At 42.0% G+C, this 17687-nt stretch overlaps 1 protein-coding gene across 2 annotated transcripts in view; it reads right to left on the bottom strand.

Moving 5' to 3' along the window:
- The window catches only part of EYA2 (EYA transcriptional coactivator and phosphatase 2), a 300174-nt gene that overhangs the window by 102960 nt on the left and 179527 nt on the right, over positions 1 to 17687 (bottom strand). For both annotated transcript variants that reach the window (XM_050745166.1, XM_050745165.1), the window contains 2 exons: positions 14844 to 14911; positions 12687 to 12864 (listed from right to left, as the gene is read on the bottom strand). In XM_050745166.1, the coding sequence (XP_050601123.1) occupies positions 12687 to 12864; positions 14844 to 14911 (246 nt within the window). The remainder of the gene's footprint in view (positions 1 to 12686; positions 12865 to 14843; positions 14912 to 17687) is intronic.

Consider the following 17687-nt stretch of genomic DNA (forward strand, 5'->3'; position numbering starts at 1 on the left):
AGAGCAATGTAAATAAGGTCTTTCCTGGTTCACTTGGTAGTTTAAGGCTACTGGGCTTAGAAAACATTTGTTGCCTCCCATTAAAACAGGCAAATATTAAAAAGAGGGGTAAATGCTAGTTATCTAAGAAATGTCTAAAATAAGGTCTGTGTGAAACCAATTTCGCAGGGGTTCCAAAACAAACAAACAAACAAAAAAACCAGGCCTTTACACATTCTTGAGAATGAGGAGTGATATGGTTTGGACTGTGTCCCTGCCCAAATCTCCTGTCGAATTGTAATGCTGAGTGTTGGAGGCAGGGCCTGGTAGGAGGTGACTGGATCATGGGCATGGAGTTCTCATGAATGGTTTAGCACCATCTCCCTCTCCCCTGGGTACTGCACAGTGAGTGAGTTCTCACGAGATCTGATTGCTTAAAAATGTGTGGCACCTCCCCCCGCCCTCTCCTTCTCCTGCTCTGGCTATGTAAGACGTGCCTGCTTCCCTTTTACTTTCTGCCATGATTGCAAATTTCCTGAGGCCTCCCCAGAAGCTAAGCAGATGCCAGCACCATACTTCCTGTACAGCCTGAGGAACGATGAGACAATTAAATCTCTTTTCTTTAGCTGGGATTACAGGCACATACCACCATACCCGGCTAATTTTTATATTTTTAGTAGAAATGGGGTTTCATCATGTTGGCCAGGTTGGTCTCAAACTCCTGACTTTAAGTGATCTGCCTGCCTTGGCCTCCCAAAGTGCTGGGATTATAGGAATGAGCCACTGTGCCCAGCCATTAAACCTCTTTTCTTTATAAATTACCCAGTCTCAGGTATTTCTTTATAGCAATGAGAGAACAGACTACTACAGAGTAAAAGTTCAGGGTCACAGTCAGAGATCCACAGGATAGAGCAGTTTATGTAAACCTTTCTTGGAGTCATTTCATTCTTTTTCTTTCTCTCTTTTAATGTGTTTACTTATTTAACAGTGTTACTGAGGCACAATTGACATACAATAAACTAGACATAAAGTACACAATTTCTGAAGTTTTGATGTATGTACACATCTGTGAAGCCATTGCCACAATCAACATAATAAACAAATCCAGCACCCCAAGAATTTTCTTGTTATCCCTTTGGATAATCTCTTCCTCCAGTTCCCCTCCCCAGGCAACCACTAATCTGCTTTCTTTCACTATAGACTTTAGTTTGAATTTTCTAGAGGTTTAAAAAATTGGAATCACATAGTACATATTCTTTTTTTCTGGCTTGTTTTGGTCAGCATAATTGCTTTGAGATTCAGTACATGTGGTGTTTATTGATACTTCATTTCTTTTTTTTTTTTTTTTTTTTGAGACAGTCTCCCTCTGTTGCCAGGCTAGAGTGCAGTGGTGAGATCTTGGCTCACTGCAATCTCCGCCTCCCGGATTCAAGTGATTCTCTTGCCTCAGCCTCCTGAGTAGCTGGGATTACAGGCACGTGCCACCATGCCCAGCTAATTTTTGTATTTTTAGTAGAGACAGGGTTTCACCATATTGGCCAGGATGGTCTCGATCTCTTGACCTCATGATCCGCCTACCTCGGTCTCCCAAAGTGCTGGGATTACAGGCATGAGCCACCGTGCCCAGCCCAGTATTTCATTTCTATTGCTGATTACTATTCGATTGTATGGATATATCAGAATTTGTTTATCCATTCACCTGTGGGTGGACATTTGGGTTGATCCTAGTTTTCAGTTCTAATAAGGCTGCTATGAACATTAATTCACATATTGTTCTACATGTAAGCATTTTTATCAAGCAAGCTTTCTAGGTCATATAATAAGTAGCATTTAAGTTTTTAAAAAATGGATAGGGCCAGGCGTGGTGGTTCATGCCTGTAATCCTAGCACTTTGGGAGGTCAAGGTGAGAGGATTGCTTGACCCTGGGAGTTTGAGACCAGCCTGGGCAACATAATGAGACCCCATCTCTCCAAAAAATACAAAAATTAGCTGGGTGTGGTGGCACATGCCTGTAGTCCCAGCTACTCAGGAGGCTGAGGCCAGAGGATCACTTGAGCCCAGGAGGTCGAGGCTACAGTGAGCTATGATCACACCATTGCACTCCAGCCTAGGTAACAGAGGGAGACCCTGTCTCAAAAAAAAAAAAAAAAAAAAAAAGAGAGATGATTTATTTTCCATAGTGGTTGTACCATTTTACATTCTACCAGCAGTGGATGAGAGTTCTGGTTGCTCCACATCCTTGCCAGCCCTTGGTATGGTCAGTCTTTGTGATTAAAGCCATTCCAGTGGGTACGTAGTGGTGTCTCATTGTAAACTTAATTTGCATTTCTCTAATGATTAATGATGTTTGGCATCTGAATCATGTGCTTTTGGCCATCCTTATATCTTCTTTGGTGAGGCATCTATCATCTGTTTAAATAGTTTGGCCATTTCTTTATTTTTATTTCTTTATATTTTGAGACAGGGTCTCACTGTGTTGCCCAGGCTGAAGTGTAGTGGCACAATTATAGCTCCCTTAGTGTCAATGTCCCGGACTCACATGATCCTCCTGCCTCAGCCTCCTGAGTAGCTGGGACTACAAGCCTGCACCACAACACCTGTCTAATTTTTGTATTTTTTACACAGACAGGGTTTCCCCATGTTGCCCAGGCTGGTCTTGAACTTTTGGGCTCAAGCACCTTGGCCTCCCAAAGTGCTGGCATTACAGGTGTGAGCCACCACACAGAGCCTGCCCATTTCCTTTTCTTTTCTTCTTATTTTTTTTTTTTTTTTGGAGACAGAGTCTCACTCTGTCGCCCAGGCTAGAGTGCAGTGGTGCAATTCCAGCTCACTGCAACCTCCGCCTCCTGGGTTCAAGCAATTCTCCTGACTCGGCCTCCCGAGCAGCTGGGATTACAGGCATATGCCACCACACCCAGCTAATTTTGTATTTTTTAGTAGAGACGGGGTTTCACCATGTTAGCCAGGCTGATCTGAAACTCCTGACCTCAGGTGATCTGCCTGCCTCGGCCTCCCAAAGTGCTGGGATTACAGGCATGAGCCACTGTACCCGGTGTTGCCCATTTCTTTATCAGATTGTTTGCTTTCTTATTATTGGGGTTTGAGCACTCCTTCTATATTCTGAGTACACATGCTTTATTAGAGATATGCCTTGCAATTATTTTCTCCTGGACCATGGATTTCTTTTCATTCTCTGAACAGTTTTAAATTTGTATGAAGTCCAGTTTATATTCTTTTTTTCTTTTTGGATCATATTTTTGGTGTTAGGTATGAGAAATCTTTGCCTAAATCGAAGTCACAAAACTGTCTTCTATGTTTTCTTGTAGAAGGTTACAGTTTTATATTTAACTCTATGATCTATTTTGCATTTTTTTGTGTGTGTCATGTGAGGTATGAAGTATAGATATTCAGTTGTTCCAGTATTTTTTTTTGTTTTTTTGAGACGGACTCTTGCTCTGTCATCCAGGCTGGAGTGCAGTGGCATGATCTTGGCTCACCGCAACCTCTGCCTCTCAGGTTCAAGGGATTCTCCTGCCTCAGCCTCCCAAGTAGCTGGGATTACAGGTGTGCGCCACCATGCCTGGCTATTTTTTTGTATTTTTGGTAGAGACAGGGTTTTATCATGTTGGCCAGGTTGATCTTGAACTCCTGACCTCAGGTGACCCACCTGCCATGGCCTCCCAAAATGCTGGGATTATAGGCGTGAGCCACTGTGCTCAGCCATTCCAACATCTTTTGTTGAAAAGACTGTCCTTTCTCCATTTCTCCATTGAATTGTCTTTTGTCAAAAATCAGGTGACCACATACATGTGGGTTAATTCGTTTATTTACTTTGGAGATAGAGTCTCACTCTGTCATCCAAGCTGGAGTACAGTGGTGTGATCATAGCTCACTGCACCCTCAAACCCCTGGCTGAAGCAATTCTCCCACCTCACCTTCCTGAGCACATGGGACCGCAGGCACAAGCCACTGCTTGGCTTATTTTTATTTTTTTTGCAGAGACAGGGTCTTGCTATGTTGCTCAGGCTGGTCTCAAACTTCTGGCCTCAAGTGATCCTCCCTCTTCGGCCTCCCAAAGTGCTGGGATTAAAGGCATGCACCACGGCACCCAACCTATTTCTGAACTCTCAATTCTGTTCCATTGATTTATTTGTCTATCTTTGTGCCAATGCTGCATTGTCTTAAGTACTGTGGCTTTAAAATGGATTTTAAAATCAGGTAGTCTTAGCCCTCTAACTTTGTTCTTCTCTACCAAAGTCATTGTGGCTCTTCTAGGTCCTCTGCATTTCCATTTAAAGTTCAGAAATAGCTTGACAATTTCTAAAAAAAAGCCTGAGATGTTGTTAGAGATTGTGTTAATCTTATAGATAAATTTGGGAAAAGCTGGCATTTTAACAGTATTAAGTCTTCTGATTCGTGAACCAGGTATGTATCTCCATTTATTAACGCCTTCTTTAACTTCTCTCAGCAGTTTTATAGGTTCCAGTGTAAAGTCATGCATATCTTTTGAGAAATTTAACCTTGAGTATTTCATATCTTTAAACTTTGAAATAGATCAAATGGCATTTAAAATATTATATTTCCTGTTGTTTCTTGATTTTTAGATATTCACCTAGTACCCTGCTACGCTGCTAAAGTCACTTTTTAGATCTAGTAGCTTTTTCATAGATTCCATCAGATTTTCTACATAGGTGACCTTGTCATTTTATCTCTTTACCTCATGAAGTTTTACTTCTTCTTTTCTTATTTTTAAAAAATTTTAAATTAAGTTAAATAAACATATCTTTGGATGAAATTTATCAGCTGTCTGGGTTAAAATGAGTTCTTAAATATATTTTCAGTAATCATTATTTACATTTCCATGTTACTTAATAATTGGCAGGTTGGGCCAGGCGCGGTGGCTCACGCTTGTAATCCCAGCAGTTTGGGAGGCTGAGACAGGTGGATCACCTGAGGTCAGGATTTTGAGACCAGCCTGACCAACATGGTGAAACCCCATCTCTACTAAAAATACAAAAATTAGCCAGGCATGGTGGTGGGCGCCTGTAATCCCAGCTACTCAGGAAGCTGAGGGAGGAGAATCACTTGAACCCGGGAGGCAGAGGTTGCAGTGAGCCAAGGTCACGCCATTGCACTCCAGCCTGGGCGACAGATTGAGACTCTGTCTCAAAAAAAAAAAAAAAAAAAAAAAAAAAAAATAATAATAATAATAATTGGCAAGGCACATTTTTTTCTTCCTTCTTCTTCTTTTTTTTTTTTTTTTTGAGACAAGGTCTCGCTTTTTCACCCAGGCTCGAGCACAGTGGTGAAATCTCAGCTTGCTGCAACCTCCGCCTCCCAGGTTCAAGTGATTCTCCTGCCTCAGCCTCCCGAGCAGCTGGGATCACAGGCGTGTGCCATCACGCCTGGCTAATTTTCGTATTTTTAGTAGAGATGGGGTTTCGCCATGTTGGCCAGGCTGGTCTTGAACTACTGACCTCAGGTGATCTATGAGCCACCATGCCTGGTGTTTTTATTTCAAGTTTCACAGCAACCCTGCAGATGATGATGATAATTTTTTAATTGGACAAATAAAAATTGTGTATGTTTATGATGTACAACATGTTTTGATATATGTATATATTGGGGATGGCTAAATCAAGCTAATTAATGTTCACATATTTATTTTTTAATTTTACTAAAAACACTTAAAATCTACTCTCAGCAAGTTTCAAGTATGTAACACTGATACGGTCTGGCTGTGTCCCCACCCAAATCTCATCTTGAATTGTAACTCCCATAATTCCCACATGTCATGGGAGGAACCCGGTGGGAGGTGACTGAACTATGGGGGAGGGTCTTTCCTGCGCTGTTCTCGTGATAGTGAATGAGTCTCATGAGATCTGACGGTTTTAAGAAAACGGCAGTTTGCCTGCACAAGATCTCTCTTTGCCTGCCGCCACCCACGTAAGATATGACTTGCTCCTCCTCCTCTTCGAACACGATTGTGAGGCTTCCCCAGCCACATGGAACCGAATTCTCCATTAAACCTCTTTCCTTTGTAAACTGCTCAGTCTCAGGTATGTCTTTATCAGCAGCATGATGATAGACTAATACAATTCCTTATTTATTAACTATAGTCACCATATTGTACAATAGTTCTTCTGAAATTATTCTTACTGAAATTTTGTATCCTTTGACCAATGTCCCCTCCTCTCCCTCCCTCATTTCTTTCCTTCCTTCCTTCCTTCCTTTCCTCCTTCCTTCCTTCCTTCCTCCCTCCCTCCCTCCCTCCCTTCCTTCACCTGATACCTGTGGTAAGAAAGTGTGTCTTCTTTTCTAATGCAGGCATTTCATGCTATAAATTTCCCTTTAAGTACTGCTTTAATGACATTCCATAAATTTTGATATACTTGTTTTCATTTTCATTCAATTCAAAGTGCTTTTTAATTTCCCATTGATTTCTTCTTTGACCCATGGGTCATTTAGATGTATATTATTTAGATTTTGAAGATTTAGGAACTTCCCAAAAATCTTTCTGTTATTTATTTCTAATTTAATTCCACTGCTGTCAGAGAACATGCTTCGTATGCCTTGATTCTTTTAAAGGTACTGAAACTTGTTTTATGGCCCAGAATATATTAATATTTATCTTGGTAAATGTCCCATGTGCACTTGAAAAGAATGTGTATTTGCTGCTGTTGGGTGAAGTGTTCTACAGATTGCCTGTTACATACAATCTTTTCTTTTCATTCCAGATCTTGTTTTCCTCTCCAGAGAAAATGACTATTAATAGTTCTTATTGCATCCCTCTAGAAATTCCTTATGGAATATGAGTAAATATGGGTACTAACCTACACTTAAACTTTTAAAAAAACTCAGGATCACATTACACATGTAATTCTGCCTCCTGTTTTTTTTTTTTTTTTTTAACCTATCACAATAGCTCAAAGAGAAGCCCATATTAGCATAAATATATCTACTTTATTCTTTTTAACAGCTGTATAGTATGCCACTGGTGGATGCACCATGATTAATTTAACCTGTTTCCTGTTAATGACATGGTATCCAGGTTGTTTCCAGCCTTTTGCTATGATGTTGCTGCAATAAATATTCTTTTTTTTTTTAAATAAATATTCTTGATGTGACTGACTTAAGGACTTTGAGATGGGGAGATGATCCTGGATTCTCTGGGTGGGCCCAATGGAATCACAATAGCCCTTAGAGGGGGTGAGGGGCTGGAGTTAGAGAAGGAGATGAGACAATGTAAGTAGAAATTGGAATGATGCAGGATCATGAGCCAATGAAGGCGGGTGGCCTCTGTGGGTAGAAGGGCAAGGAAGTGATTCTCCTCTGGAGCCTCCAATAATATAACCCTGCTGATCCCTTGATTTTAGTCCAGTGAGAGCCATGTTGCATTTTTTACCTCCAGAACTGTAAAATAATCACTGTGTTGTTTTAAGACACAAAGGTCATAATAATTTGTTACAGCAGCAAGAAGAAACTGATACAGTGTCCAAACATTTCTGATTGTACCATACTCATCAGCAAAAAATTTTCCACTGCACAGATTCATCATATATATTGTAGAGCAAACATAAACAGAAATTGAAAAGGATAAAGGGGATACAAGAAGTTTCAAAATGTAGTTTTGTATGTATTTATGTACTAACAGTACAAAATACAAAACCCTTGTGGTTATCACTAAAATTATTTGCATAATAGTATTAATAAATTTTTAATCAGAGTGAAAAAAATAAATATTCTTTTTACTTAAGTGTTTGTACCTAGGTCAAAGTTTATCTTTAGGATAAATTCTCAGATGTTGGATAGTTGAGTTAAAAGGGGTATGCATTTTAAATTTTGTTAGATGTTGCCAAATTGCATGGAAGAGCCTTCCCAATTTCTTCTTGAGAGATTAAAAAAATTCTTCTTCTATTGCCAGAGGAAGTTGATCTTAGAAGTTAAAAAATCCTTCAACTTCTTTTTAGATAATTTGTATCATACTTAAAAATGTAAAAAGAAAAAAATCCTTAAGGAACCAATGATTTGGCTTTTCTCTTGAGTAACATGAGATGTTCAGATTCCGCCCTCTATATCAGCAAATTGCCCTGTGATCATCTGCAAATTGTTGGCACTTCACACACACATTAATGCATGTCAATGCAGAGTGTCCTGGGGCGGGGATGGGGTGGGTGGGGAATGTGAGTGGTGGGAGCACCAAAATACTATATCCAGGCAGTGCACAGAGTGAGTGTGATCTGTCAGTAAACCTCTAGAGCCTCTGGAGTTTGGAACCAACCACTCAAGGATATCCTGGATAATTTCAAAAGTAGAGTTTTTATGGGAAATTTAAAAAGAGTGCATGAATGTGTGTGCGCGCGCGCATGCATACACACATATGCTTAAATTTCCTTCCTTTACAGTGAACACTAGGAAAAAGAGGCAGAATTCCTCAGCTACAGCTGACCATTATTTATGTCATTAGATTTTATGTCAGCTTGTTAGACACACAGTAAAAACCATCTCAACCACTTATTGTTGAACCTTAGATCAAGGGATAAAGTAAGAACAGGGGGAAACAAGACAGAAAAATTTCAGAGAGACACAAGGAGCCTTTATGTTCACTCCTGATGGGAATAAAGAGAACCTTCCCACAAAACTCAAATTCTGGGGAAGTAAGTTTTTCGTTTGCCATTCAGTTCACCATTGAATTATCGATGGATTGTGGCATCTACTTGATGATTTCCTGCTTATAGTTCCTCTCTGCCCTAATTTCTCATCAGTGTTTTGTTTTTTTTTCTCCTTTTTTGAAATGAGAGTGGAAAAACCACATTCTGAAAATCGGGATGGCCAAAGATAATTCGAGATCATGACAGAGAAAAACTTTGTTAAACTTCAAACTCTTCAAAGAAAGTTATTAAATAGGTACTATGCATCATTAAATATTCTGGGATGGGATCACAATGACCAAAATCAATGTTCAAGCTCTAAACCTTTTAAAAAGTTGACTTTATTTTTATTTATTTATTTATTTATTTTTTGAGACGGAGTCTCGCTCTGTTGCCCAGGCTGGAGTGCAGTGGCGCGATCTCGGCTCACTGCAAGCTCCGCCTCCCGGGTTCACGCCATTCTCCTGCCTCAGCCTCCCGAGTAGCTGGGACTACAGGCGCCCACAACCACGCCCGGCTAATTTTTTTTGTATTTTTAGTAGAGACGGGGTTTCACCGTGGTCTCGATCTCCTGACCTTGTGATCCGCCCGCCTCGGCCTCCCAAAGTGCTGGGATTACAGGCGTGAGCCACCGCGCCCGGCCAAAAGTTGACTTTATTTAACATGCTTTGCCATATTGTCTCCATTTGTCATCAAACCAAGGATAACCCACTCACTCCCAGTGATGGAAAATTCAAGGGCTAAAATCAGTAGCCACACCAAGAACCCCAGGAACAAAACAGGTGGGTCTTCCCTATTGTTCCTCTTCTAACAATCAACCAATTAATATTTGTTGATGACTGTCTCCACACCATCGTGCTAGCTTAGCTTCTGCAAAGCCCTACAAACATCAGCAGGTTTCAGAAAAGAAGACAAAGGAACAAAACTCAGTGATACCTACTGACATTCTAATGTATTGCCGCCATGTTATTTAATGTTGATAAGCCAAAACCATCTTGTAAAAGAGAAGATGTGCATAGCAGGTCTGGGGAATGAATGAATGAATCCATAGGCTGGTGCGTTAGTTGCATAGGGATGTTACACACCAAGTTTTGTGACCACAGAGGGGTCAGGACATGGACTCTGTCACATGTTGCTCATAGCACAGGTGGGATCGATATCAAGGTTGTGGACATTTATTGTTTTTACTCATCCAGTGCCTCTTCTGTCTTCTTGTAGTTACAGTGCTCTCGGTTTTTTGAGGTGATCACCTCTTCCTCACTCTCAGTCCCTGGTGGTTGAGGTGAGACTGACCCCAACTCTAGCTCCAGCCATAGGCATGAGCCCAAAGTCTGCTGCTTCATCCAGCATTCCATTCCACTGACCACAGAGATTGGTTTGGGGATGAGCATGTGATATAAGCTGGGCCAATGGGAGCTTTACTTGGGACTTTTGCAGGAATGGCTAAGAAGGAGGAATTATGTTTGCTGGGGTGGATTAGCAGACAGGATTGAGCTCTTGGTAATTGGTGGCCATCTTTGCCACCATACGGGAGAAGCTTGGCTGAGAATGAAATGAACCCAGGAAAATTCAGAGCCAGAAGGAAGAGAGAGACAAAGTCTCAACTTTATCATTGGAACACCTAGACCTAGCCCTAAACCCTTGAACATCTTGGTTAGAAATGCCTAAAAATTCATTTGTTTTTTCTTAAACTAGTTTGAATTGGATTTTCTATATCTTTTGAAGCCAAAAAATCTTGGCTAATCAAAAGGGTTTCCTAAAACTATTGTGCCATCAGAAACAAACATCCTTAAGGACAACTCTATTAAATGGGCAAAGGACATGAACAGACACTTCTCGAAAGAAAACATACATGCAGCCAACAAGCATATGAAAAAATAATATCACTAGTCATTAGGGAAATGCGAATCGAAACCACAATGATATACCATCTCATACCAATCAGAATGGCTATCATTAAAAAGTCACAAAATAACAGATGCTGGCAAGGTTACAGAGAAAAGAGAATGCTTATACATTGTTCATGGGAATGTAAATTAGTTCAGCCACTGTGGAAAGCAGCCTGAAGATTTCTCAAGGAACTTAAAATGAAACTACCATTTGACCCAGCAATCCCACTACTGGGTATATATCCAAAGGAATATAAATTTTTCTACCATAAAGACACATGAATGTATATGTTCATTGCAGCACTATTCACAATAGCAAAGACATGGAATCAACCTAGGTGCCCATCAATGGTGAACTGGATAAAGAAAATGTGATATATATAAACCATGGAATACTACGCAGCCATAAAAAATAAGATCATGTCCTTTGAAGCAACATGGTTAGGGCTGGAGATCATTATCCTAAGTGAATGAATACAGGAACAGAAAACCAAATACCACATGTTTTTACTTATAAGTGGGAGCTAAACATTGAGTACGCACGGATACAAAGAAGGGAACAATAGACCCAAGGACCTACTTGAGGGTGGAGGATGGAAGGAAGGTGAGGACTGGAAAACTACCGAGTGGGTACTATGCTGATTACCTGGATGACAGAATTATCTGTACACTAAACCTCCGTGACATGCAATTTGCCCATGTAACAAACCTGCATGTGTACCCCCGAACCTAAAATAAAAGTTGAAAGAAAATAAAATGAACATGCTTCAGGATGTTTTGAAGGATTCTGTAATTCTTGAGGACCCTGAGTTGCTATACTTGAACCCCTCTTAGACAAAGAATCAATATTTGAAGGCCTCTGCCCTTCTGTTCTCAAATGAGTTTTAGATAACCTATTCCTGGCTGTGTACGGCCAGTGCATAGCAGGAGTGCTGGTTATGGAGGCCAACAAACTGGGGTTTGGATCCCAGCTCCGCCAATGACTAGCAAGCTCCTTATCATTCTCATCTTCATTGTTCTTATCTAGAAAAAGGGTGGGGATAATATCAACCTGTTTTTGTGAGGATTATGCCTCTCCTTATCGCAGTTTTTAACGAGGTATTTGTATGATTATTCGATTCCTGTCTGCAAAGCTTAACTCTACATTGCACTTTATTTCCCAAACTAAAGGGAGGGCCTGAAATGCAGCAGGTGCTTAACAAATATTTGCTGAATAAATATATAAGTCAGTGATTAGAGAAGATCACACAGGTATATGCTTAGCACGAACCAGATGGGTAATATTTTATTATTTATTTAATTTTTTGAGATGGAGTTTCACTCTTGTTGCCCAAGCTGGAGTGCAATGGTGCGGTCTTGGCTCACTGCAACCTCTGCCTCCCAGGTTCAAGTGATTCTCCTACCTCAGCCTCCCTAATAGCTGGGATTATAGGTGTCTGCCACCACTCAGGCTAATTTTTGTATTTTTAGTAGAGACAGGGTTTTACCATGTTGGTCAGGCTGGTCTCGAACTCCTTACCTCAGGTGATCCACCCACCTCTGCCTCCCAAAGTGCTGGGATTACATGTGTGAGCCACTGCACCTGGCCAGTAATATTATAAATACTACCAGGCTCATCAACTCCAAGGCCTACATGGGTCAGGCAGTAATGAACATGGGGTAAGCTGGCTAGATGTGGAATTGGGTGTGTCCTTTCTAAAAAGAGCAGACACACTTAGTTTTAACCAAGTGATGTTCCTTGGGAATGTGGCTACTATGGCCAGATCTTCTTTCAAAAGCAGCCAGAAAATAGAATTTTTAGGTATTAATAAAATTTTCTGACTTTTAAACACAAATGCAATTAAACACACGCACAAACAGGCCAACAAAACATGTCTGAGAGATGGATTTAGCCCTTGGGTAGCCTGTTTGTTACAACCGGGACCCATATCCGGGTCCCTCCTTCATAGAAGCTGTCAGGCCACATCCATGAATGACCCTTGGGTAACCTGTTTGTTACAACCAGGACCCATGTCTGGGTTCCTCCTTCATAGAAGCTGTCAGGCCACAACCATGAATGACCCTTGGGTAACCTGTTTGTTACAACCAGGCCCCATGTCCAGGTCCCTCCCTCATAGAAGCTCTCAGGCCACAACCATGAATGGCCCCACCAGTGCCTGCACCTACCGGCAAGTGACTCGGAACTCTGGTTGGGGACATTGTGAGATGCCTCCTGGAGGACGTAGGTGGACGTGGACAGGGGCGAAGGGCAGATGCTGCTGGCCGGGACGTAGGGAGGGTTGTAGGATGAGCCGTAATACTGGGGGTACTGGCTCTGGGGGAAGCCAGGGTAGGAAGGATAGTCCTGGGAAGAGAAAAACAAACCAAGGACATGCGTGAGGAAGCCTTTCTGGGCTCGGGTCGTTGGTCAGCCTGGCTGCTCTGTCAGATCAAAACGGTTTCCTAAAACTTCTGTGCCATCAGAAACAAACATTAGAATCCATTCGAATAAAAGCTCTCTGTGGGCAGGAACTGTCTTCATTTTGGTTTCCCAGAAGCAGATCCTGGGGCAAGGATTCCAGTGCATGGCGACTGTTTGGAAGGTGAAGAAGGCACCAGCAGGGGAGCGGGGAAGTGAGACAGCAGATGCGGGACAGCAGCCTGCACAGGTGCTTCTGTGGTGGTGACCAGAGATGAGCCCTATGAGGAAAAGCTGAGATGGTCTAAAATCCACATCTCAGAACTGCCTCTCCCACAGGTCAAGGGAGTGGAGGGGTTTATACATCAACTTGTCGGTCTTTGAGAGCTGCTCCCAGGGGGCTTTAATTCCCAGGCACTTCCTGCCTGCCGCATGCACTGGTTCTAGAAAAGCCCCTCGGGCCCAGGCATGCAGATGCTGGCACCTGGAGGTCCGCAGGCCACCCTAAGGGATATAGACGTGGCCCTGATGGCACCTATCCTGGTCACTGTTGTATCCTCTGCACCTGAAACAGTGCCTGGTATACGTAGTAACTCAACAAATACTACTGGTTAAATTAATAAACAAATGCATTAACAATTAGGACCACACACACACCCACCCCCCGCATGACACACACACAAACCGAGAAGACCACACCCATACCCACACGACACACACACAAACCCAGGGGACGAGGTGACATTTTATGTTCATGGGGAGGAGGTGCAAATACATGGGGAGGAGGTGCAAATACAGCAGCACCTGCACAGCATTAGGGGTCTAGAATATTCTATGAGGGAGTCATGGAGATCAATTCAATAGCTGCCAATCACCTTTGATCAAGCTTTGTTTAAGTAGACCAGGGATTCCAATTCTCCAACAGTCATTGTTTCAAATATCCTGCTCCACTATCACCAAACCAGTGCATCTCAACTCTGCATGGAACTCACAGAATGTTCTGTTTCCTGGGCTCCACCCCAGAGCTAGGAGTCAGAGTTCCTGGGGGTGGGGCAGGGGTGGTCAGTGTTTTTGAAAAACACAGATTTAATGATGAAATGGAGGGTTAGGAACCACATCTTAAAAAGTACTGTTTTATTTACAAGTATTTTATCTATGTACATAGTACATTAGAAATAATGCAAAAATACATGAAACAATTTTTACATTTGCTAAGTTTTAAATTATCTAGATTCTCACTGGAAAGAAATTGTGTGGTCCTCAGACCTAAATATGTTAAATATTCCTAAAGCCCATCTACCCCAGGGTGGTTCTGTTTTAATGGTAGCCTGAAAGCAAGTGAACCTTTTGTTTTGAAATAATTTTAGGTTTACATGGAAGGTGTATACACAGCAGAGTTACTGCACACCTTTAGCTGATGTGAATTCTTAATTCACTTTGTAAGTGACACCAAGAGAATCAAAGTACTAGCCAACATTCACCTACATAGAGTTGACTTTGCTTGATTTAACAAGTATTTATAAAGCCCCCATTGTGCGCTGGGCTCTCACCACTGGGGATGCAGAGGTGAGCAAGACATACGGTCCCCCTTGAGAAGCCCATGATCTGGTGAAAGACCCACCCATTTGTATTGATATATACCAGATTCAGCAGTCAATGGGTGTCTTGGGCCCAGGTCAAGATGGAGCATACTTGTAGATCTCCATGACATCTCAGGAATCTTCCAACAATTCCTACGTATCTGCCTGTATGCTGTGTCCTTCCAGCGGCCTTTTGCACAATCTAGCTCCTGTAGTCTCCAAACCCGGGGAATAAGAGGCAGGTTCCCAATGGGGATTGTGTGTGTCATGGGCTCTTGGGTGCCTTGATGTAAAAGGAATATTTCCAGAAAGAACTAAGGAAAGAATCGGGAGGGAGCCGTCTACCTGGTGTACACTCCCAAATCCGGCTGCGTTGCCCAGTCCATTTCCTCCTTGATAGAACCCTGTCGTGCCTGTAGGAAGGAGGAACAGGGGTATAGGTTAGGTTTCTTTTCTTTCTTTCTTCCTTTTTTTTTTTTTTTTAAAGCAGTTTTCATGAACCTCCCTCCATGTGGCTTCAAGGGTGACAGCTGGGCAGAAGCTCTGGTTCCCAGTAGTAATGCCTCACAGCAGCCTTCCCAAAGCAACCCGGGTAATACTTGTTGACACTAATCCTCTGGCAATGCCTGCCACCAGCATCACCACGGCCTCCTGGGTGCTTCCAAGTGCTTGCTGATGAGACTGTCGTTGTGGCTCACGTGGCCCCTAAGTCTCTGGGTCTTTCTCTGTCCGGATGGCATGTTGGTGGTCCAGACCCAAGAGCCAGATTAGGTTTCTTACCGTTGGAGAGGAACATGTAGGAGGAGGGTGCCACGGACAGGTGGGGTCTTTGAGATCTAACAGTCTGCGATGGAACCTGTGACTTTGGTTACTAAATTTCTCTGAACCTCAGTTTCCTGGATAGATGAGGAAAATAAATGGTGTCCTTTTCAAAGGGCTGTGGTGAGAAATAAGTGAGATAGTGCCCACTACCCGGATCCTGGTCCTTAATAATTATGTTTTTAAAAAATTTGAGGCCAGGTGTGTGGTGGCCTCAAATTTCTCTGTAATTCCAATGCTTTGGGAGGCTGAGGTGGGAGGATCGCTTGAGCCCAGGAATTTGGTCATTTAAGTGTTTCACTTTTTAAAGAAATGGCCAAACTGTTTTCCAAAGTGGCTGTGCCATTTGCATTCTCACTAGGAATGCATGAGAGTTCTAGATTCTCCAGCACATGGTAGTTTCAATCTTCTTGATTATGGCCTCTCTAATAGTCTGGTCAACATAGTGAGATGTTGTCTCTACAAAAAATTTAAAAAATTGGCTGGGCACAGGGGCTCACGTCTGTAATGCCAGCACTTTGAGAGGCCGAGGCGGGAGGATCAGGAGGTCAGGAGTTCAAGACCAACCTGGCCAACATGGTGAAATTCTGTCTCTACTAAAAATACAAAAATTAGCCAGGCATGGTGGTGGGTGCCTGTAATCCCAGCTACTCGGGAGGCTGAGGCAGGAGAACTGCTTGAACTCGGGAGGCGGAGGTTGCAGTGAGCTGAGATTGTGCCATTGCACTCCAGCTCTGGGTAACAGAGCAAGACTCCATCTTGGAAAAAATAAATAAATAAATAAATAAAATAAAATTGCCAGATGTGGTGGTGCATGCCTGTAGTTCCAGCTACTTGGGAGGCTGAGGTGGGGAGATTGCTTGAACCTAGGAGTTTGAGGCTGCAGTAAACTACAGTCTCACCACTGCACTCCAGCCTGCACATCAGGGCAAGACCCTGTCTCTAGAAAACAGTAAATAAAAACAAAAAGTATTTGTTTAAAAAATTGTGGTATATATACAACATAAAATTTACCATCTTCACCATTTTAAAGTGTACAGTTCAGTGGCATTAACTACATCCACATTATGGGATACTCATCATCATCATTCATGTTCAGAACATTTTTCATCTTGTAAAATTGGAACTATGTACCCATCAAACAACAATGCACAATGGCATAGATGTGCAACATCCAATATTGGGCCATTATGGATAATGCAATATAAGCATTCACATACAAGTCTTTGTATGGATATATATTTTCATTTCTCTTGGGTAAATCCCTAAGAGTAGAATTATGGAGTTGTGTGTAAGCTTATGTTTACCTTTTAAAAGAAATGGCCAAACTGTTTTCCAAAGTGGCTGTGCCATTTTACACTCTGACTGGTAATGCATAAGAGTTCTAGATTCTCCGGCACTTGGTCACTTCAGTCTTCTTGATTACAGCCACTCTAGGAAGTATGTGGTTGTATCTCACTGTGGTTTTAAGTACATTTCTCCAGTGACATGACTAATGGTGTTGGGCATTTTTCATGTGCTTTTTAGCTATTCACATATCTTTTGGATGAAATATCTACTCAAATCTTTTTCCCATCAAATTCTAGTCAAATCTTTTTTAAAAATTAGGGCCAGGCGTGGTAGCTCAGGCCTGTAATCCCAGCACTTTGGGAGGCCGAGGCGGGTGGATCACAAGGTCAGGAGATGGAGACCATCCTGGCTAACACGGTGAAACCCCGTCTCTACTAAAAATACAAAAAACTAGCCGGGCGCGGTGGCGGGCGCCTGTAGTCCCAGCTACCTGGGAGGCTGAGGCAGGAGAATGGCGTGAACCCGGGATACGGAGCTTGCAGTGAGCAGAGATCTCGCCACCGCACTCCAGCCTGGGCAACAGAGCGAGACTCCGTTTCAAAAAAAAAAAAAAAAAATTAGGTTTGCCCTCTTATTACTGTTATAAGAGTTCTTTATATACTTTGGACACAAGTCCTTGATCAGATACATGATTTGTGAATATTATCTCCCAGTTTGTGGCTTGTCTTTTTCTTAATGGTGTCTTTTGAAGAGCAAAAGATTCTTTTCTTTGATGGATTTTGCTTTTGTTGCCTAACTCAAGGTCACAAAGATCTGCTCTTGTGTTTTCTTCTAGAAATTTCATAGTATTAGTTCTTATATTTCAGTCTATGATCCAATTTAAGTTAATCTTTGTGTATAGTGTGGAATAAGGGCTTAAATTCATCTTTTCATATATATATGTGCATACACACACACACAAGTTGTTCTAGGACCACTATAAAAAGTCTATCCTTTCCCCCACTGAATTATTCTATTATTTTTTAAAATTTTTGTGGGTAGACAGTAGGTGTATATATTTCTGGGGTACATGAGATGTTT

This window comes from Macaca thibetana, chromosome 10, assembly GCF_024542745.1.
Source record: "Macaca thibetana thibetana isolate TM-01 chromosome 10, ASM2454274v1, whole genome shotgun sequence".
Taxonomy (NCBI): domain Eukaryota; kingdom Metazoa; phylum Chordata; class Mammalia; order Primates; family Cercopithecidae; genus Macaca; species Macaca thibetana.